Source organism: Muscardinus avellanarius (assembly GCF_963383645.1).
Source record: "Muscardinus avellanarius genome assembly, chromosome: 10".
In the NCBI taxonomy this organism is placed as follows: Eukaryota; Metazoa; Chordata; class Mammalia; order Rodentia; family Gliridae; genus Muscardinus; species Muscardinus avellanarius.
The window spans coordinates 13,352,016-13,374,200 of NC_137796.1; the positions used below are offsets into that span (position 1 = coordinate 13,352,016).

The 22,185-nt window shown below is 40.5% G+C and overlaps 1 protein-coding gene across 1 annotated transcript in view; it reads right to left on the reverse strand.

The window, feature by feature from the left end:
• Positions 1 to 22,185, reverse strand: part of HYDIN (HYDIN axonemal central pair apparatus protein) — a gene marked incomplete at both ends in the record, with an annotated part of 366,181 nt that overhangs the window by 241,475 nt on the left and 102,521 nt on the right. Inside the window, 3 exons of the mRNA XM_080704134.1 lie at positions 912 to 979; positions 7,092 to 7,315; positions 12,082 to 12,200. Coding sequence (XP_080560260.1) covers positions 912 to 979; positions 7,092 to 7,315; positions 12,082 to 12,200 — 411 coding nt within the window. The remainder of the gene's footprint in view (positions 1 to 911; positions 980 to 7,091; positions 7,316 to 12,081; positions 12,201 to 22,185) is intronic.

The window sequence follows — 22,185 nt, forward strand, 5'->3', positions numbered from 1 at the left end:
TCCCCCTAACAAGAGCAATTAAGCACTAGAGAATAGGCTTCTGTTGGGTAGGACTAAACTGTGGAAGTCCTTAAACCACTGTTATAGTCAAGCATTTTTTGCACCCTAAAAACAATTTTTGCCCCTTTGGGGCAACATCATCTCTTTTCTGATGGTGCATATATTTAGACAGATTTCAACTGAGATATGAATTCTGCTCCCGCTGTGTGACCTTAGCAAGTTATTTAACTGTGTCCAGGTGCAGTGCTTCCTCCTCTAAGTTGGAGATATTAAGTAATACCTCGGCACAGGATTACAGAAAGGTTTAAGTGCAGTACTGCGTGTTATTCTCTTAGCAGTATCTAAAACACAAGGAATAACCAGTAAGTGGAACTTCTGCTCCCGCTGCTGCTATTGTTGTTGTTATTTTTTATTAGTAGGGAAGCTTAGACAGGAAGAAACAGCTCAGGGAAGCAGCTGAGGGAGAAGATAACACACAGACACAAAAATAGCAGAGGCTTCAACTTGGAGTGATAGGACCACGGCATCAAACCACACTGCATTCATCTTAAACTTGAGAGCATTTTTGTGAAGAGGTTGCTGTGCAGCCAGACAGCATCTGCATTTAGCAGAGTACAAAATGTTCCAATATTGAAGGGAAGCATACGTCTCTCTGTGGTCTCACTGCTGGGAAATGAGAGACAGCCATGGCTTGACGGCTCGTAGTGCCCAGGACACAGCTACCACTTTCACATGTAAACTAGGAAATGGCACCAAAATGCCAATGCCCCTGAGGAAGGCAGAAACAATCCCAGACCCTTCTGACTCTTACCTATAAAAAATGGCAAGGGAGGTACTCCGTAAATCTTCCCCCTCTCATGTGGAGACAAAAGAGATTCTAATTTCTGAATTTAAAATGCAAAATTACTCACCATAGGAAACATCACCAAAGTGCAGAGCAGGAACATTAAAGTGGAAGGTGGGTCCAATGACACAGCCTCTGAACGGAGAAACAAAATGGGGAGAAGGGAGAGAAGGCAGTGAATTCAAGGTAATGGTTAGGAGTGGGGGAGAGGGCAAGTGATAAACATCGCCACTTGCATGAAGTCAATAACACATTAGAAAACTATGACATGATGGTCCTTAGAATTATTTTTCAAGACTCAAACCGTGAGTTTTGGAAATTATGCTATGGTTATAGGATAACCTACAACCTCAAAGAATGGAGCAGAGGCATAGGTCACCAAACCAATAACAAAGAACATGGTTAATTTAGATGAGACACATATCGTGGAAAGTAAGTATCTCATCAAGAAATAAAAAATTAAAGGTCTATTGGGAATTGTGTAGCTATCAACTTAGATATGCATGCATTACTATAGTATTCTGGCTTTATTTCTTTTGGACAGAGAGGAAGGCAGAGCGTGACTGGGTTGTATGATGCTTCTATTCGCAGTCCTCTGAGGAACCTCCGTACAGATCTCCACGGTGGCTGTACTAATTTGCAGTTCCACCAGAAGCGTGTAAGAGTTTCTATTTCCCCATATCCTCACCAGCATTAATTACTGTTTGTATTCTTAACTAGTTTTTAAAATGGTCTTTGTCCACTTTTCTAGCTTAGCAAATGCAGCATTTGGAGCATATTTTGTATTACTGTTTGTATTCTTGATAATTGCCATTTTAGTGGAGTTAGCTAGAACTTTGAACCTATGATGTCTGGTTATGATGCATCGATAAAAGTATAAAAAAGAAAGAAAATAAAAAAATATAGACCTAATCATATAACAAACATCAAAGACCATCATGATATCACTAATCCCCGTCGGTCCCGTGTTTTTATAAAGCTGTTTTAATTCATTCCTGCTGCCACCTCACTGTGATTTGGCTCAGTCACCTTGCCCCTGTTAGCCGGTTTCTCTTTCTCCAGTATAGAGGGCAAGTACAGGTGACCTTGAAGGATACTCTGCTCAAATTTTGAGCTATTTCTTCCTCCACACAAGCCCTTATGATCTTGGAGAGATGTTCTAGTGTAACATGAGTAATAGATTTTTCAATTTCCAGCTTACTCCTGGTGGTAAGTAGAATAATGGTTTCCAAAGATGTCCATGCTCCAGTCCCCAGAACAAATGACCATGCTAGGCTACAGGGCAAAAGGGATCAAGGGAGCAGATGAAATTAGAGTCACTGAATGAACGGACTATACCTAAGTCCAGATAGCATTGTTCAGCAACAGTTCCCTCAGTTAGAAGTGCCTCTAGGCAAATATGACTTATCTCTGGTTCTTCCAACGTCTGTGCTGATTAAATTACTGCTTCGTGCAATTTCGTGGGCTCCTTTCTTACTTTCTTTAGCTTTTTGTGCATTTCATACACGTTGTCATCTATTACTTTGGACTCTAGAAGCTTTTTTTCCAAACCAAGTATGTAACCTGTAGGCTTGTTAGGCTTGTATTTTCAGTCTTTATTAATTACACATTTACCTGAGGCACCCTGTATTTATCAGCTTTTCAAAATTAATGTTCATGGTTTCCAGAGGAAGAACATTTTAGACACATGAAATACTAAGTTCTAAAGACAGTGAAATGGTGAAGAAAATTTAGGTAAATCTGTTTCTCTTAGAAATTGGTGATGTTTTGGGATAAAGCCCATAAGCATTCTTTCCTCGGTCAGGTTTCCCTGCCCAATGAAGGGAAGCAGAAATGAACATTCAAAAGAAAATAGATAAAGAAAGTGGCACGCGAATTTGGGCAATGTTAATGAACAGAAGAGAGAACAAGAGACTTAACCTCCACAGAGCAACTGGATAGTAATTCGTCCAACTTAACCTGTGAGCTTGCTAAATACTGCTATTCACAGTGGGAATCCTAAGTACACCTTAACCTGCTCAAACATTCCAAGCTACATGTACTGCTACTTTGGGATCTTTAGGAGAAGAGATCAGAAATTAAAAGTAAACATCATCCAGGGAATGGCAGAACTACTACTCAGTATTATAGGTGCCTGGAATTTTTTAAATAACAGTTTCATTGAGATATAATTTATATACAATAAAATCCATTCATTTAAAGTATACAAAGCAATGGTTTCTGTATACTCACAGACATTGGCAACCAATATCACAGTTTTAGAATATTTTCATCACCCCAAAAAGAAACTTAGGCCCTTTAGCTCTCACTCCCTGTCCCTCAGCCCAAGCCCTAAGCAGCCAATAGTTTACTGATTTACATATATTTACACATTCTGAACATTTTATATAAATAGAATCTTTTTTTTTTTTTTTTGCGGGTCTGGGGATGGAACCCAGGGGCATTTGACCTCCAAGCTACACCCCCTACCCTAGTTTTTATTCTTTATTTTGAAACTGGGTCTCACTGAGTTGCAGAGGGCCTCACTGAGTAGCTGAGGCTGTCCGCGAACCGCGATCCTCCAGGTCTCAGCCTCCCGAATGCTGGGATTACAAGCATGTGCCACCACGCCCGGCAAATAGAATCATTTAATGTGTGTTTTTTGCTGACTGGCTTCTTTTACTCATCAAGATGTTTTTAAGTTTCATCCACTGTGTCATGTTGAAATATATCTGCTTCATTTTTTATTTTTTACTTCTTTTTATGTACAAATAACATTCCATTCTATGGATATATCACATTTTGTTTATCTTTGGCTATTATGAATAATGCTGCTATAAACACTCATGTCCAAGTTTTTGTGTGAACATATGTTCTCATTTCTCTTAGGTATCTATCTAGCAGTGGGATTGTTGGGCATACGGTAATTCAATGTTTACCTGTTTATGACACTGTCAGACTGTTTTCTAAACATGGCTGAAATATCTTAAATTTCCATCATCAGTGTATGAGTGTTCTGATTTCTCCATGTTTTCACCAACTCTTATTTTCCATTCTGTTTTATTTTAGCAGTCCAAGGGAGTGTGCAGTGGTATCTCACAGTGGTTTTAATTTGCATCTCCTTGATGCCAAATGATGTTGAGAGTTTTCATGTTATTAGTCCTTTGTTTGGTTTTTTTTTTTTTTTGGAAAAATGTCTGATTAAAAGCTCTATTTTTTAGTTGGGTTGTCTTTTATTGTTGAGTTGTAACTGTTCTTTATATATATTAAATACTAGTCCCTTATCAAATGCATGAGTCACAAATGCTTTTTTTAATGCAAAACGTTTGTCTTTTTACATCCTTGATGGTGCCCTTTGAAGTATGAATATTTATACATTTTTGCGAAGTGTAATTTATTTCGTTTCCTTGGTTGTTTGTGCTTAGGTATCATATCTGGGAAACGATTGCCTAATTCAAAGTCAGATGTATTTTATGCCTATATTTTCTTCTACCAGTTTTTTAGCGTTAGCTCTTAACGTTTAGTTCATTGATTCATGCTAAGGAAATTCATTTCTATTTTACATTTGTTGAGTTTTTTCTTTTTAAATCATAATAGGTTGTTGAATTTTGGCAAATGCTTATTGCGCCTACTGAGATAATTATGTGGATTTTTTATTCTAATATTATTACATGACATTAATACTGTAGTATAATGATTAATTTTCATACATTGAGCCAGCATGCATTCCTGAGATAAATCCCACTTGGTCCTGGGGTATAATACCTTTTATATGTTACTGGATTTGGTTTACTAGAATTTTTCCAAGGCTTTTTGTGTCTATATTCATGAAGGTTACTGGTTATTGATCTTAAATATAAATAAAAGCAAAACTTTAAGCTTTTATTTTTTATTTTATTATTTTTTTATGGTGCTGCGGATGTAACCCAGAGGCTTTCTATCTCTGGGCTATACTCCCAGACCTATTTCATATTTTATTTGGAAACAGGGTCTCACTAAGTTGCTGAGAGCCTCACTAAGTAGCTGAGGCTGGCTTCAAACCTGTGCGATCCTCCTGTCTCAGCCTCCCAAGCGCAGGGATTACAAGCGTGCGCCACCATGCCTGGCTAAGCTTTTATTTTAACACTTTTGTAGGGAGGCTTATTTATATGCTGGATATTATGGAGAGTAGTCCTGGTTCTGAGCAAGACTTTCTGATGGCAATTCAGAAAGTCTGATTCAAAAGCTTTAAGAGTTGCTCTGCTTGGAGTTTATGGCAAGCTGTCAAGAAGCAAGATGAACAGCTTGTCGTGAGGTGAGGAGGCAGGACGTGGTGATGCTCACGTAATGTGAAGGTGTACTTTCACCCTTCTTATATTGTGCACATGCCTGAAGGATGTCAGTCGTGGACTAGGATAAGTATATGGTACACATTCTTGAGGAGACAATGTGATTCAAATATTTTTTGTATATATGTCTTTTCTTTTCTTTTCATTTCTTTTTAGTGCTAGGGATTGAACCCAGGGTCTTGCACATGCCAAGAAAGTACTAAAACAACCTCAATTTTCATATTATAACAAACACAGATATTTTAAGTAAGATATTTGAGAATATCTTGTGAATGTTTATCAGCTTTGAGACTTTAAAAAAATAGATTATGATAGTGATGAGCTGCCTTGGCTGTTACAGAACCCTTGAGGCATATCCATTCTACTATTCTGAGTTTTTAGGAGTTGTGTGAATTTATCAGAGCTGCCTTAACAAAATACTGTAGAATGGGTAGCTCGAACAACAGAACTTTGTTTCTGTTGTTGTTGGAAGGGTGGGTGCTAGTAAGCTTGTTTGTTTCTTCTGAGAGCCTCTCTCCTTGGTGCACAGATGTCTTCTCCTGGTCTTTCTCCATGTGTGTCTGTGTCCTAATCTCCTCTTCTTAAAAATTAGGACATCAATTACAATGGACTAGAGCCCGCTCATATAACCTTTTTGAACTTAATCACTTTTTAAAGGTCCTATTTACAAGGATAGTTACATTCTGAGGTACTAGGTGTTAGGACTTCAACCTTCAAATTTTGAGAGGATTCAATTCATGCCATAACAGGAATCCTTAAGTAATATTTGAGAATGAAGAATAATCACCTTTGAACTAATTTTCAAATTCGTAATTTCCAGTAGATAGCATGAGATCGATAAATTTTCCTAGGATATTTCAGGCTGTATGTGTCTTTTTTCTACATCACCCCAGACCCCAGGGAATAACCTCAGCACATAGACAATGGAGGGCCCAGACAGCAGTAACCATAATAAGAGAGACTACCATGGCAATTAACAATCTGTTGCTATGAAAACTCAAACTGAGTGACAGTACTGTGTTCTGAAGATATGATCTTTCTATGTTGAAGATAAGGTCTTTTTAAGCACCAGGAATCAAACTTGTGTATCTGCCCAATGGGTTGGTGACAGAGGACTTCTTTTCAAAACCTGAGGACAAACTCTGCTATTAATGACTTTCAATGATCACAAGCAGCTGGAAAAGCCATCAAAAGACTTCTGGCATAAAAGCTGTGATGTTTATCCTGGGTTGATGGACATTATAAGTTGATTCTTTCACAATGCTTAGAGGCATCATGGGTAAGATTCCTTAAAGATGTCTTTCCCCCTATAAAAGTGAAAGACAAAGATGTAGAGAAACTGATGAGTATCCAAAGCTTAGTCAAGATGATGATGATGATGATGATGATGATGATGATGATGATGATGTGTTATTTTAAGAATTTATTTCCTCTAAACATCCTAAAATGTAGAGGGTAACTAGAAACAAGTGTTTAAATCCTTATTTTAAAGGATGAAAACTTACAGAAGGCCAGGCACACACCTGCAATCCCAGTACTGGGAAGGCTGAGGCAGGAGGATCACAGGTATGAGGACAGCCTCAGCAACGCAGAAAGACTCAGCAACCTAGAGAAACCCGGTTTCAAAAACAAAATAAAAAGGGCTGGGGGTGTAGGTTGAAGGTAGAATACCTCTGGATTTAAAATTCCCAATACTTCAAACAAAACAAAACACCCCCCCAAAAAACCTACAGAAAAGCTAGATCCCCAAATAGGATCTATATGCATATTATAATAAGTTATATAACTTCTTTAGGGAAATCATGGTGAAAACTGAACACTCCCCATCATCTCAACAAAGACAGCGATGGACATACAAGATGTGAACTAGTTCTGAAGTTCAGCTAAGCCACAGGCAAAAACTTTAGTCAGTTCCCACATCAGTAATAAATGTATATTACCTAATGGTCAATTTCACAGGCTCAGGTGACCCATTGACGTTGATCAGGAACTCTTCTTCAAAGTGCCCCAGGATGGTAGAACTGAAGGAGATCTGGACAGCTTGGACTCCTCTGGGTTCAATGATACCTTCTTTGGGACAAAAAACAAAGCAGGTCCCCAGAACTGAAGTCGGAGGCATCACATTGAAGAGGGCATCGATGCTGCCTTTGTTGGTCAGGACCGCCTGTATCAACGCAAAGCAAGGATGGAGAGCTCATGGGACCTGTGATCGACTTTCATGTATGTATGGCTGTGTTATCTAACACCAACACAGAGGAAGCTGTAGGGTTTAGCAGTCAAAGAAAACTTGTGGGGAAATGAACGGTCTGACGGCTTGAATGTCCGAAGACAGGATCCAAGCCAGAAAGTGATTTCATGTTTTTATGCTCTCTTTAAAATGAAGTTGGTCATCCGTATTATACTCATGCTATGAAGACTGATCATTATCCCATTTATTGATGAAGAGCCCAAAATACACTTTTTTGTGAATATTTTCTATAAAGTAACCAAGGGAACATAGTTATTTGTTTCGCAGGTATGAGAAGGCTGAGGTCAAGTGGCGTGCTGAAAAATAAAAAGCAAGTCAGAACAGAGGAGCAGGGACGACCGGAGCCATGTTTATAATGTAGCTGGAGGGATACAAGTGAGACATCCCTGCGGACTCCAGACAGCAAGACTTTCGTTGTTGTGCTATTAGATTTTATCCTGTTGGGATATTTTCATCTCAAACTCGATTGCATGGGTGGATGATTGGGAATTTTTATGCAAGCAACTGTTTTACTATAGACAAGGTTGTCATCCATATTTGAGTACACACTACAGTGTGTGAGTATGCATGTGTGTGCCTGTGCATGTATCTATGTGTGTGTGTGTGTGTGTGTGTGTGTGTGTGTGTACATGTGCATGTGTGCAGCTCAGGCCTGGCATTCTCTGAGTCCTCCATAGCTCTCACCTTTGTCTGCTTTTCCTGCCATTCATGTGCAAACCTGAAGCCAGTCCCACTCTTCTGTCCCTGGCTTCCGAAGACACCACCTCCATTCCACGCTGTCTTTATACCCATGGAGGGCGAAAAGCATGCCCTCTCAATTTATCTAGGAACTCTCCTCACCCTCTTCCTAAGGCACTGGGCAGAGACATCGGGAAGCCTAGCAGCAAATGAGGCTCCTCGGGAACCCGGAAGCTGGAGAGGGAGGATTCCGGGAGAGGCCACGTGTGGGCAGAGGCCAGCAGAATAAGCTCTGAAGACACGTGATAGATTTTTGTTTATAATCAGAGGGTCCCCGACCTAGAAGAAGAAACTACCTGCAATGGTGACGGCAGAATCCAGAGCTGTGTAGAGAGTGGGTCCAGAGGGGATCGTGGCGGGCCAGATTAGATTCGTGTTCTGAGTAGATTAGTGGGGAGAAGCGAGGCTGGCAGTGGCAAAGCCGTGGGAGGACATTTTAGAGGAAATGGGATGTGGGTGGAGGTGGAGGGAATGAGATGCAGGGATGAAGGCTGCTGCCCTTGGAGTCGTCTTTTCATTCTCCCCTGAGCACCCCTCTTCTCCCTTGTCCCAAGTTCTCTGGTAGTCTGAACTGGATCTACCCTTCATTTCTTTTAAAGGGATTACACAGAAAAGCGATTATGGCCAGGGACTCTGGAGCCAAACTGCCTGGGTCCAAAGCCCAGCCTTGCATTGACTTATTAGCCGCATCACGTTGGAGAATCTCCTTCCCTTCCCTGAGCCTCAGTTTCCCCATCTGTACCATTAACCTCTCATATTGCTATAAGATTAAATTGGATAATTTATGTAGTTTTTAGAATAGTGCCTGGCAAATGGTGCTTGTAAACCATATACTAGCTATTAGCTATATTCTCAGGGCCAAGCAGGATGGGCAGAGAATTCGCCTGTGCTTCAGAGGCGACTGACATATGCTAGTACTAACTTGAAGGGGCCTTGTCCTCTCTCTGAGAAGATGCACACATTGCCTTTTCATTCATTTTGCTTTTTATTTTATTTTATTTTTTGGTTTAAAGTACTACTCAGGCGCAGATTTTCTATACAGTGACATTACAGGATTCCTCTATTTTTCAAAAACATGCATATCATTCTTCTACCCCTGACAAAAGAGCCCCTACTTATAAATACAGGATGCAGCAAATCGTTCAGGACACGATTCTGAGGCGTTCGATTGACTGGCCCGACCTGTGTGGCCCAACTCCTGGGAGAGGGGAACATGTACAATACGAGGCCACCTCGCACTCGTTCCCCTCCTCAGTTACACCTGGGAGGAGTGGGAATGGGAACAGCGCATACGCTCGCGGGGCGATGGTTCATTCCTTGCGTATCTGCTAAGCTCAGCAATGACTAAGGGCAATCGCTAGCTATTCAAATTTGTCTCGAGTAGGTAAGGTAATAAATTGAAAGAGAGATGCAGTGAGGCATCAGCACTAAATACGCAGACAGTGCAAAATACTCCCCCAAGAAGCACCTTACCCTGCCCTTCTCCGCCACTGCTCGGCTTTCTTGTCTAAGCTCACGCATCACCTCTTTGAACACGTTAGCTGCCTCTGGTCTGCTTTACTGTTAAGATCTGGGGAGGCTGGGAGTGCTGGCCTGAAGCTGGCTTCTGCTAGATTTGTGAGAAGTGATTATTACACTCACAGAAGCCCTATTCATTCTGCATCAGAACGAAAGGTCCTTTTCTGATGCGGAATCCATAAAGTACAATCTGTAGGATGTAAAGGAAGCCCACACTGGAGAGGTTACAGAGAGAATACTGATTCACACGAGCGGGTGGACTTGTTTCTCTCCTCTCGGATGCAGCAGAGTGATGCAGAACGTAGCTGTGCCACTTTTCGCTGTTTGACAGCCATGCTGCCAAGGTCCTCATGCAAATCCGATTCCCATGTGTGCAGAGTCCATCTCACGATATCAACATCTCTGTCTACTTTTTGCATCGCCCCACAGGCCGTGGTTACCCTTGCTAAGGTGGATGAAGGACATTGTCTCCATGCTAGGTTGGGGTTAGGCTGGGCTAAGAGCTGAGTTGGCTGTAGGATGTAGTCTCCCCAGGAGGAAGAGAGAGAGATGCTACGAGCCAGAAGGACTGAAAGGCCAGGACAGGGCTTCTATTTCCAGAACAGGACAGAGGGCGCTAGTAACCCAGCGGTCACAACACTCACAAGCTACGGGACTTGGCCAACTGCAGGCCTCAGGCATACAGGCTGGCCGATTGATTTCCTCTTCCTCTGTGTTGACAGCTAGACTACATTTCCCAGCGTCCCCCACGGCCACACGAAGGTCATGGAATGTGAGTGGAAGTGCAGTGCGTCACCTCCTAGATCTCGCTCTTGCACATTCCTGATGAAGCGGCAGTCCTGCGGGCCCACGGGAGGGGTGGCTGAGCAGGAGGTGGGTGGAGCCCGGGTTCCATGCTTCCTGCTGGAGAGGAACACCTGCCGGACCTGTGCTTTGGATCTATGTAGCATTGTCTTCTCTAGTAAAACTCCTCTAAGTCTTAGTTTGCACCACTATAAAATGGAAATAATAATTTAATTTGTTTTGTAGGGTTTTTGTGAGGACTCAATGAACGAATGCATGTTGAACACGGCCCTGTCTGGGCACACGTTAAGCATGAAGGCATTCAAAACATTAACCTCTACATGCTTCCTATGTCTCATTGTGAAATGGGCATAATAAAACCTACCTTTCTCAGTTTTGTAAGGATTAGAAACTACACTCACATAAAGCATGGAACCTGACAGCTACTTGTCAACTCGTTAAATTGTCTCTATTTCCTCTATGGAAATACAAACATACACAATTTAGAAACATTCTAAAACATGTCTAAAAACGGTCACAGCTTGATACAGAATAAAAATGTGTCCTAGGTCCATCCATTTTCCCGCAAATAATTCTGTTCTCCTTTGTGGCTGAGTAAAATTCCATTGTGTGTTTAGACCACAGTTTTGTGATCCATTCATCTGTTGGTGGATACCTTCCAGAGTTTGGCTATTATAAATTGTGCTGCTCTAAACATGGATACACATGTATCACTATAATATTCTGATTTCAATTCCTTTGAAAAGATCCCCAAGAGTGGCATAGCTGAGTGATAGGGTGGTTCCATCCCTGGTCATCTGAGGAACCTCCATGCTGGAAGGTGGGGAGGTGGAGGGGGATGTAATGAAGGCCATAGTTCAAATGATGCTGTGCTCATACAAGGAGGCCAGCATCATCAAGTCCAATGTTACGTACGGGAAGGAAGAGGGAATTTGGGGGATCAGGAGGTAAACACATCAAGTGCTGTATGTGTGTAGCTTTCAATCATTCTGAACCGTACTGTGATGTATAATTACAATACACCGACAAAGTATATTTTTAAAATGTGCCCCAGATGCAAACTCAGTGATGAGGTGGCATTGGAATGACTCTGACCCTCAAGAACCCAGGAGTTCATTTGTAAAATTCCATTTTCTATTTCACTGGGGAAACCAAGCAGGGTCTTCTGCAATCGTGATGACTGGTTTTCAAAACACGGTTGGGAGATGAGGGCATTCAGAGAAAATCCTGAAGTGCGAAAACAGCTATCCTCATTAGGACATTCTAGAAAATGTTAAAAAAAAAAAAAAGAAAAAAAAGAAAGCACACTCTCCCCTCTGATCTGTAGGATTTATGTTGTCAGAGAACAAGCATTAAACAGATGGGGAGATGTATTTATGGTTTTCCCCCTTGAAATCTACAAAACGAAGAGGATAGAGCCAATTAAATTATGGCTTTGATGCTTTTTAGCTTTTAGTGAAGTGAGGGGGGCTGACGGGAATAGGAAAGTTGCTTTCGTCAACACGGCCGGGAGAGGAGTCAGCACGCTGTGGTTTGAGTAAGGACCGACCGTGACTGTACATAAAGCAAATTAAAGAGCCAAGTATTGTTTGAAGCTGCAGAGGACGATGGGGAGCACTTACCTCATAACAATGTTTGGACCCAACAAAAACCTTCCCGATATCCAGCAGTTCAAAGTTGAAGTGGATCTTCGGTCCCATTCCTTCCCCTTTGATTCGGAGAGGCAGGCGGATCTCTCGGCCTGTACAAATGATTTTGGACGTTATCACCCCAAATCATGCTTTATCACCCCAAATTACCCACAACTTGTTACCAACGTAAACACGTTTCTTAATTCCCTGCGTCGAGGGAACTTCAATTTAACCAGCGCTGAAGATTTATTTTATCTTTAGAAAACAGGAATACTGCTAGTTTCTTACCTTTAGGGAATAGCCTACATTGCAAGGTAGACTGACATTTTAGCAGGGGGAAAAAAAAAGGCAATTAAAAATTGTTAACCTCCAGGCACAGTAAGATAAATACCACATGCCCTCACTCATCTGAGGAAGCTTTAAAATGTTGATCTTGTAGAGAAAGAGTAGAATTGTGATTATCGGACCCTGTAGAGTGTAGCGGGGAAGGGAGGCTAGAGGGAGACTAGTTAACAGGGACCAAAGCACCGTGTGATAGGAAGATTGAGTTAAAGCGTCCATACAACGTAGGACAACTAGAGCTGATAATATTCTATTAAGCACTTCAAGATAGCTAGAAGATTGGGAACATTTTAATTGTTCCCAACACAAAGAGATCAGGTCATTAGGTAGGTAGTACTTTGATCCTAGGAGACAAGAGCAATTCTAGCCATATTTGGGACAGCTGATTTATTTGGAGGCGTCCCCCAATCTTCTGGGTATTGATGACAATACTCTAGAATAGAGATAAAGCCTCTAGAAGACCCAAACACTGTCACTCTACTCAGTTACATTAGAGTTTTGCTCTCTTGGCAATCATTTATACTCCTTGGTTGAGAGATAAGCATTTTGATTGAGATCCAACTTTCAGAATGGCAAAGAAAAAGCATTGCAAATTTATCGTGGAATAAACTGCAGGACTATTTATAACTGTCAGGCCTAAAACTTTCTCCATCTGTTACCTTGACTGCCTTCCTTTAAAAAAAAATGGACATGTACTATAATGAAGCAGTGGGCCGATGTTTCTTTGGGAATTATTAATTACTTCAAAGAAGCTTGTCTTATTGGTAGCGAGCCATGTCCCTCACCAGGACAGAATGGAGGTACAAGTGATAACCAGTCTTGCGTTTATAATGAGTTTGTCTAAATTTTAGGGTCATGTTATATGCTGCTTTTCCACAAGATTTTCTAAGCAGATATTTTTTTTTTCTTGTCTTGGCAAAAGGCAGCAAGAGACACAAACATCATGAAAGAGCTAGTAGCCTTCAAGGACAGATTCCCTATTAAAGGAGAAAAACATTAAAGTATTTTTAAAATAACATAGTTTCTCATCTATGATTACAGCGTCCTGGTTTCCCACATGAGAAAAAGAGAGACACATTACAGAACCCCTTTAATGAGTGCCTGAGATCCCCAAACAGAGTAGATTACACTGCATTAAATTTCAGAAAATGCAAACTATGGGCTTTTGAAAACCCGACATTTGCTTTGGTCCGTTGGCATTCCCCCACCCTCTCAAGTTCCTGTGTTGGAATCCTAATCCTCAAGGTGACCCTATTCAGAAGCGTGCCTGTGGCAGGTGACTGGATGACGAGGATGGACCCCTCCTGAGTAGGATCAGCGTTCTCAGGGAGGGCAGAAGGACCTTGTTTAACGTCTCTTCTACTAGGTGAGGACTCAGCAAACAGGTTTACTGTTGGTTAGCTTTCTGTTACTGTAAAATACCTGAGATGAACTCTTACAGCGAAAAGCTTTCTTTTGGGTCATGGTTTTAGAGTCCTTGGTTGCTTGGCCCTATTTTGAGCAGATGGCAGCACAGGATATCATGGTGGGAGGGTGTGGCAGAAGAGGCCTGTTCACCTCATGGTGGCCAGGAAGGAGAGTGAGTGAGCAGGGCCAGGGCCCTCAGCTCCCTTGAAGGGCACCTAACTCCCTTCCACTAGGCCCTACCTTCTCAAGACAATACCACCTCCCGGGATCGCCACAGGCTAGCAATCAAGCCTTTAACACACAGGCCTCTGGGGGAGCCTTTACGATCCCAACTGTAGGAATGCATCCTTACCGGGTACTAAATCTTGGACTTCCCAGCCTTCTACACTGCGAAAAAAATTTCTGTTATTTATAAACCACATCGTCTATGGCATTTTGTTATAGCAGCCTGAGAAGGTGTCTTAGATGTTAAACATTATACTTGCTCCTGAGTAATAAAAATTGGCAGAAGTACGAATATGAACAACGAACTGCCGTTATTCACAGACTTCAGCACCGTCAACCTGGAAAACCCCAAAGAACCTATGGGTCCGTTGTCAAAATTAGTAAGAGTAAGGTTGAGGGTTGCCAAATCAATATGCAAAAGTCAACTAGATTTCTATACCCATCAACATAAAGGAGGGGAGACCTCAGCAAAGCTAGAAAGGAAAGGTAGGAGAAGAAGGCTGAGGTTGGTTAGCGGGATGAGCTACATCCGCATATGTGTGTTAAGTGTGAATGTAGCAAGGTCAACCTGGACACTCATTGTTGGGGGGGAAGGGGAAGCGGGAGGGGAGATGCTGAGCACTGTATGGATGTATGCCATTCTCAATGTGATCCACAGAAAAAAACAAAAAGTAAAATCGGTTGTACCCTGACAGCTCCTCTTCCTACATTTCCCCTGACGGTTTAGTCCTTCATGAGTCCTGGAGTTTGTTTTTGCCAGGTACCTAGGGAACCACCAACCAGAGACCAATTTAGATAGTACTGTTAGAATCTTTTATTATTTTACTGTTTATATTATAGTTCATGTTCACAGTGGGGTAGAAAGAAAATATAATTTGTATTTAATATTGTATAGCATCTTTGCCTGCTTTGAGCCAGTGTAGTCATTAGTAAGCTTACAGGTAACATATGTGTTTGAAATGCTCTGTATTATATAGAATTTTTTGGTAAGGTATTGCATAGACATTTTAAAACATCTTAGGAAAACTGGGTGGAAGTTTTGGATGAATGGGAACCTGATTATTTCTTTCAGTTACCCTAATAGAATATAGGCTGCACTATTTCACAGGAACCATGGCCTTAGGGGGTGGTGTGCAGGACAGACAGACTGTGTCACAATGCGGGACTCAAATCTCGGATTCCAGAGCCCTGCAGGCCACTCACTTAAACCCTCTAAGCTTCAGTTGCTTATCTGTAAAATTAATAGAGTATCTAGCCTACTCTACTGAATTATTGAGAGGCTCCAACTAGATTAATATGTGAGTGTCTTTGTGTTTATATGTAAATATGCGTGTATAAACATGTGTACATAAAATTATTATGCAAATTTGATTTTTTTTTTTTTGGTGGTACTGGGATTCCTAGAAACCCTTCTACCTCCGGCCTACACTCCCAGACCTATTTTATATTTTTATTTGGAAACAGGGTCTCTTAAGCCAGAGAAGCTGGCTTTGAACCTGCGCGATCATCCTGTCTCCGCCTCCCAAATGCGGGGATTATAAGCGTGCGCCACCATGCCCGGGTTCCAGCCCTATTTTTTAGTCTTTATTTTTGAAACAGGGTTTCACTGAATTGCAAAGGGCCTTGCTAAGTAGCTGAGAGCTGTCCGCAAACCACATTCCTCTGGTCTCAGCCTCCCAACCACCACGCCTATCCTTTTTTATTTTTTTATTTTTTGAGACAGGCTCTTGCTAAGTTGCTAACACTGGTCTTGAACTTGTACCCTCCCATTTCAGCTTCCCAGGTACCAGGATTACAAGCATGTGTCCATATTTCCAGCTAGTGGAGAATATATATATATTTGGTGGTACTGGGGTTCCTGGAAACCCTTCTACCTCCAGGTTACACTCCCACTCCCAGAGTTATTTTATATTTATATTTGGAAACAGGGTCTCTTAAACCAGAGAGGCTGGCTTTGAACCTGCACGATCCTCCTGTCTCCACCTCCCAAGAGCAGGGATTACAAGCGTGCGTCACCACGCCTGGCACAAATTTGATTTCTAACAGCAGGTGTTGAAGATCTGCGAGGAAAAGTGGCTTATGGAGTATAAGGAGCTAAAACAACTGACCATCTGCCAAAGACCTGTGATAGGCTGAATAATGACCCCTCCCCAAAATATACACTTCTTAATTCCTGAATCTGTAAATATTTCCTTGTATGGTAAAAGGTGAATATTACCTTATATGCTAAAAGATAGGATTAAGGTAAGAATTTTAGATGGGGAAATTTTCCTGGATTATCAGTAGCTTAAAGGTTTTCTTTTAAAATCAGGCATTAGAAACACTCCAGTTTTACTCTTTTCAAAATTAGTTTAGCTAATCAAGGTTCTTTGTATTTCTATTGGAATTTAAAATCAGCTTGTGAATTTTTGTCTTATTTTTAGTTTGGGAAGAATAAAAGACCCAAAATAGCCAAAGCAATTCTTAGCAATAAGAGTTATGCTGAAGGTATCACGATACACAATTTCAAATTATACTATAGAGCTATAGTAACAAAAACAGTATGGTATTGGCCCCCAAACAGACACATACCAACAGAATAGAAGATACAGAAACAAATCTGCATACTTATAGCCAGTTGATTTTCAACAAAGGAGCCAAAAACATATGCTGGAGAAAACATAGCCTTTTCAACAAATGGTGCTAGGAAAACTGGCTACCTATATGTAGAAGTATGAAATTAGATCCCTCTCTCTCTCTCTCCTTGCAAAATAGTTAACTCAAGATGGATCAAAAGCCTAGAAATTAGATCAGAAACCATGCAATTACTAGAAGAAAGCATAGGATCAACTATCCAACATAGATTTACTGGCAGAGACCCCCAAAGCTCAGGAAATAAAACTGAGAGCCACTAAAGGGGATGGCAACAAATTAGAAAGCTTCTGTGCTGCAAAGGAGATAATCAAGAGTTTAAAGAGAAAGCCTGCAGAATGGGAGGAGATCTTTGCCAGCTACTCCTCTGATAGAGGTCCATTTCTAAATTAAGAAGCAAATGAATTTTTAATTTGAACAGCTTTAAATCTATAGACAAATATGGAGGAAAAACGACATTTTAATACTATTGCATTTACCGACCTGTAGCCAAGGTATAGGTTGCTGCTTGCTTGGGTCTTCTACTTCTTTCACCAATGTTTTACGGTTTTCATATACAGGTCCTGCATAGCTTTTGTCAAATTTACCTATTAGGACTTCATCTTTTTTAGTGTACTTTTACTGCTGAATTGCAATTACCCATCACCGTGAGGTTCAAACTCATACAAAAACCTCAGCACACAGCCCTTGGTGTGATTCCCTCCAGATCCCACCTGCTACTGCGCCTCTCCACGCATATCAGTGAGGTCGGTAGGGATGCTTTATGTATGGATAGAGCGCTATTTTTTTCCCATCAAGTCTCCTTTTTCTTCTCCCCTCCGCCCTCCCCCAATCTCTTTTTGATAGTCTACTTGTCTCTCTCATTTATCTGAAGTCCCTCGGTTTTCTATTTTCTCCTAGCTCCTACATAGAAGAGAAAATGTGTGACCCTTGACTCTCTGAGACCGGTGGATCTTAGTATGATGCTCTCTGGCTCCCTCTATTGACCTGCAAGTGTCATAACTGTGCTCTTTTTTTTTTTGGTAACAGATTAAAATACCATTGTGTGGATATACCACAATTTCTTCAGTACTTCACCTTTCTTTTTAAATATGCTTTTATTGGTGTATTATATATCATAGTGAGGTCCAATGCAATACACATATACATAAACACAGCATATTAATGCTACTACAGGTGACATTGCTTTTTAAAATTTCAATTTCCCATTGTTCATTGTTAGTGTATAGAAATACATTGATTTTCCTCTATATGAATATTATATCCTGCAACTTTGGTTCATTTGATTTTTAGCCTTAATTTAAAATGAATAATTCTTCAGCACTATTTCCACAGATTTTACTTCAATAAAACATAAAGGAAGCCCAAGGACCTGAATTTTTAATGACTAGCCAGGGTGATTCTGGTATAGATTCTCTAAGGACATTACTTTGAAAAACATACAAAAATTGTTAGCTACATTAACTTCTGACAACATGGTAAAGATAGCTGACTCCATCCAATTTTCTACCCTAAATACAAAAAGAAAAAAGAGGCCAATTAAAAATATAAGTCCATATTTATAATGCCTATCTCAGCCCAAAATAAAGGAAGGAAAATACCAGGTATTAGAAATAAAATGCAAACTGGGCTAGCATAATAAACTATCAAGGTGACCCAAAGAAGACCCAGAGACTTGTAGATTCAAGCCTTATGGTCTAATGGCTTCAGTTTTCTCCCATAGAGAGAAGACATATGGTTGTTTCCTATTTGGGAACTAAGAGTTGAATTGAAATCTCTGCATAAATCCAGAACCTGGAAAAGCTATTGCTTTCCAAAAACAAACAAACAAACAAACAAACAAACAACAAAAACTAGACAAATTCTATTTGTTGGTCCAGGGAAACAGCAATAAAACTTGTCTTATAGCTAACACTCTGGATAGGGAAAAAAAGCTTCCAGGAGAAATTAAATTTCTACGTACAGGTTTGCAATTCAAATTTAGACTATCTGATAAGTATAAGTCAGGAGCTAAAAATAAATAAATAAATAAAATAAAAATCAGAACACCCTTGTCAGAAGACATTAAACACTCCTCTGAGAGTATTTTCATAATCCAGTGTCCATGTTAAAGTCAATTGATAATATAAACATGTTAAATCATCTGCAGAAACAATTCAGTATGAAGAAAATTAGTAGTTACCATATGCATGTGAGTTAGCACCCTAAGAGCTCAACATGATAGAAGACTGTTGCAGAGACTCTACCATCATTCTCAAAATCTTTGAAGAAGTAAATGAAGAAATAGAAACCATAATAGAGGAAGAAATTGTGGAAATATCCAAACTACATGATTTCTAACAAGAAAAAATTATATAAATCAAACTAAAAACGGGTTAGATGAATACACCAAAGAATAGACACAGCTAAAGATAACATTAGTCAAACAGAAGAAAGACCTTAGAAAAATACCCAGAACATATCAGTGAGAGATCAAGAGATTGGAAATATAAAGAAGACATGATAACTCCAGAGGGGAAAGATATCTACAAGAATTTCCAGCTTGAGAAAATTGAGAATGAGAGAAAAACAACATTCAAGAGATAATTTGTGAGAATTGGTGAAAACTGCTTAGAATTAACATAAAATAATTCTTAGTATCAATAAAATAATTCTTAGTATCAATTTGAGAGAACAGTGAAGACAAATGACAATCAGATTGCAGAGTTCTCATCTCAAGAACTTGGTCCGTTGTGCACACTGTAAGCAACAGTGTGCGACGCCCAGAGGCGCCATGAGTAGGGCTGTGGCTAACAGGCCTAGGTGAGATCCTTGCTGATGGCTAGCATCAACTGCTACACACATAGTAGGTCAGCTAAAGAATTCTACCTGCCTCCCCTCTGAGCTGCTTCGGTTGACACCCTGTAAAAAAATGAAGAATGACATCCGCTGAGTCCTGATCAAACTGCAGATCTTGGATTCTAATATACCATTGCTAATATTTTAAGCCATTACATTTACAGTGCAAAAGATAAATGGAACCAAGTTCATTCCTTGCAGACGCAGAAAAATCAGTCCTTAAGTTCATTTGGAACAAGAAAAAAAAGCAGGATAGTCAAGGTAGTTCTCAGCAACAAGAACCACTCAGAAGGCATCACAATACCTGACTTCAAACTATACTACAAACCGTAGTAATAAAAACAGCATGGTATTGGCACAAAAACAGACACAGGCCAATGGAGCGTAGTAGAATACTCAGAAACAAACCTGCATACTTACAGCCAAGTGATTTTTGAGAAAGGGGTCAAAAACATACACTGTAAAAAAGAGAGCTTCTTCAACAAATGGTATTGGCAAAACTGGCTAAACATATACAGAAAAATGGAAATAAACACCACTTTCTCACACTGCACAAGTCAATTCCAATTGGATCAAGGACTTGGAAATCAGACTAGAGACTTAGCAGCTCCTTAAAGAGGGCATAGGTACAATGCTTCAACACATAGGTACAGGTAAAAACTTTCTCAACAAGACCCCAAAGGCACAAGAAATTAAAAGGAGGATCAATACATGGAATTGCATTAAACTTAGGAGCTTCTATGCAGTAAAAGAAAACTATCAAGAACCTCAACAGAGAGCCAACAGAATGCGAGAAAATTTGCCAACTACTCCTCCATTAGAGGACTAATATCTAGAATATACAGAGAACTCAAGAAAGTCACTGCTAAGAAAAGAAATAACCCAGTTAAGAAAATGGGCAAATGAACCCGGGTGTGGTGGTGCACGCTTGTAATCCCAGCATTCGGGAGGCTGAGACTGGAGGATCACAGTTCACGGACAGCCTCAGCTACTTAGTGAGGCCTTCTGCAACTCAGTGAGACCTGGTTTTAAAATAAAAAATAAACGCTGGGCGTGGTGGCGCACGCTTGTAATCCCCAAGCTTGGGAGGCAGTGACAGGAGGATTGCGCAGGTTCAAAGCCAGCAGGGCTGGCTTATGAGACCCTGTTTCCAAAAATAAAATAGGTCTGGGAGTATAGCCCGGGAGTAGAAGGGTTTTCAGGAATCCCAGTACCACTAAATAAATAAATAAATAAATAAATAAATAAATAAATAAATAAATAAAAAATAGGGCAGGGGATGTAGCTTGAAGGTCAAATGTCCCTAGGTTCCATCCCCAAACCTGCAAAAAAAAAAAAAAAAAAAGAACTAAATAGACATTTCACAAAAGAAGAAATTCAAATGGCCAATAAATGTATGAAAAAATGTTCAACATCATTAACAATCAGAGAAATGCAAATCAAAACTACCTAAGATTTTACCTAACTTCAATTAGAATGGCAATCATTAAAAACACAAACAACAACAAATGCTGGCAAGGGTGTGGAGAAGTGGGAACTCTATCTAATACATTGTTGGTGGGATTGCAAATTAGTGTGACCACTTTGGAAAATAGTATGGAGAATAGGAATGAACCTACCATATGATCCAGCAATACCACTTCTGGGTATCTACCCAAAATAATGGAAACTAAACTACCAAAATAATGCTTGTGTATCTATGTTTATAGTTGTTCAATTAATAATTGCCAAACTATGGATCCAGCCAATATGTCCAGCAACAGATAGATTATGAAACTATGGGATATGAACACAATGGAAATTTACTCAGCCATAAAAAGAAAAAAAATATGTTATTTGCAGGGAAATGGATGGAATTGGAGAACATTATGTTGAGTGAGATTAGTCACAGAAAGTAGGAAATCAGATGTCTCCCTAATATTAGGAAGTTAGTGAGAAAATGGGTCATAGGAGGAAACTTTTTGTGTGTGTGTGGTACTGGGAATGGAACCCAAGGGCACTCTACCATTCTACCTCTGAGTTACATCCTCAGTCCTACTTTTTATCCTCTTTATTTTTGAAAAAGGGTCTCACTGAGTTGCAGAGGGCATCGCTAAGTAGTAACTGAGGCTGTCTGTGAACCGTCATCCTCCTGTCTCAGCCTCCCAAATGCTGGGATTAGAGCAGGTGCCACCACACCCAGCTCAAGAAGGAGAAACTTTTTTTTTTTTTGGTGGTACTGGGGTTCCTGGAAGCCCTTCTACCTCCAGGCTACACTCCCAGACCTATTTTTACATTTTTACTTGGAAACAGGGTCTCCTAAGCCAGTGCGCGCGGCTGGCTTCGAACCTGCGCGATCCTCCTGTCTCTGCCTCCCAAGCGCGGGAATTACAAGCGTGCGCCACCACACCCGGCCTCAAGAAGGAGAAACTCTAAATGAGCAAATAAGGCAACCTAACTGAGGATAATGGGAGGGGGAAGAGGAAAATTCCCTAATGTACATGATGTACATTCACAAACATATCAAAGTCAATCACTAAGACAAGAACGAGCAGGGGGGTGGGGTGGGGAGGGAATGGCATGGGAACTGGGGAAGGGCTAAATAAGTAATATATCCACGTATACCTCTACCATCTTGTACCCCATTAATATGTATGACTACAATGCACCAAT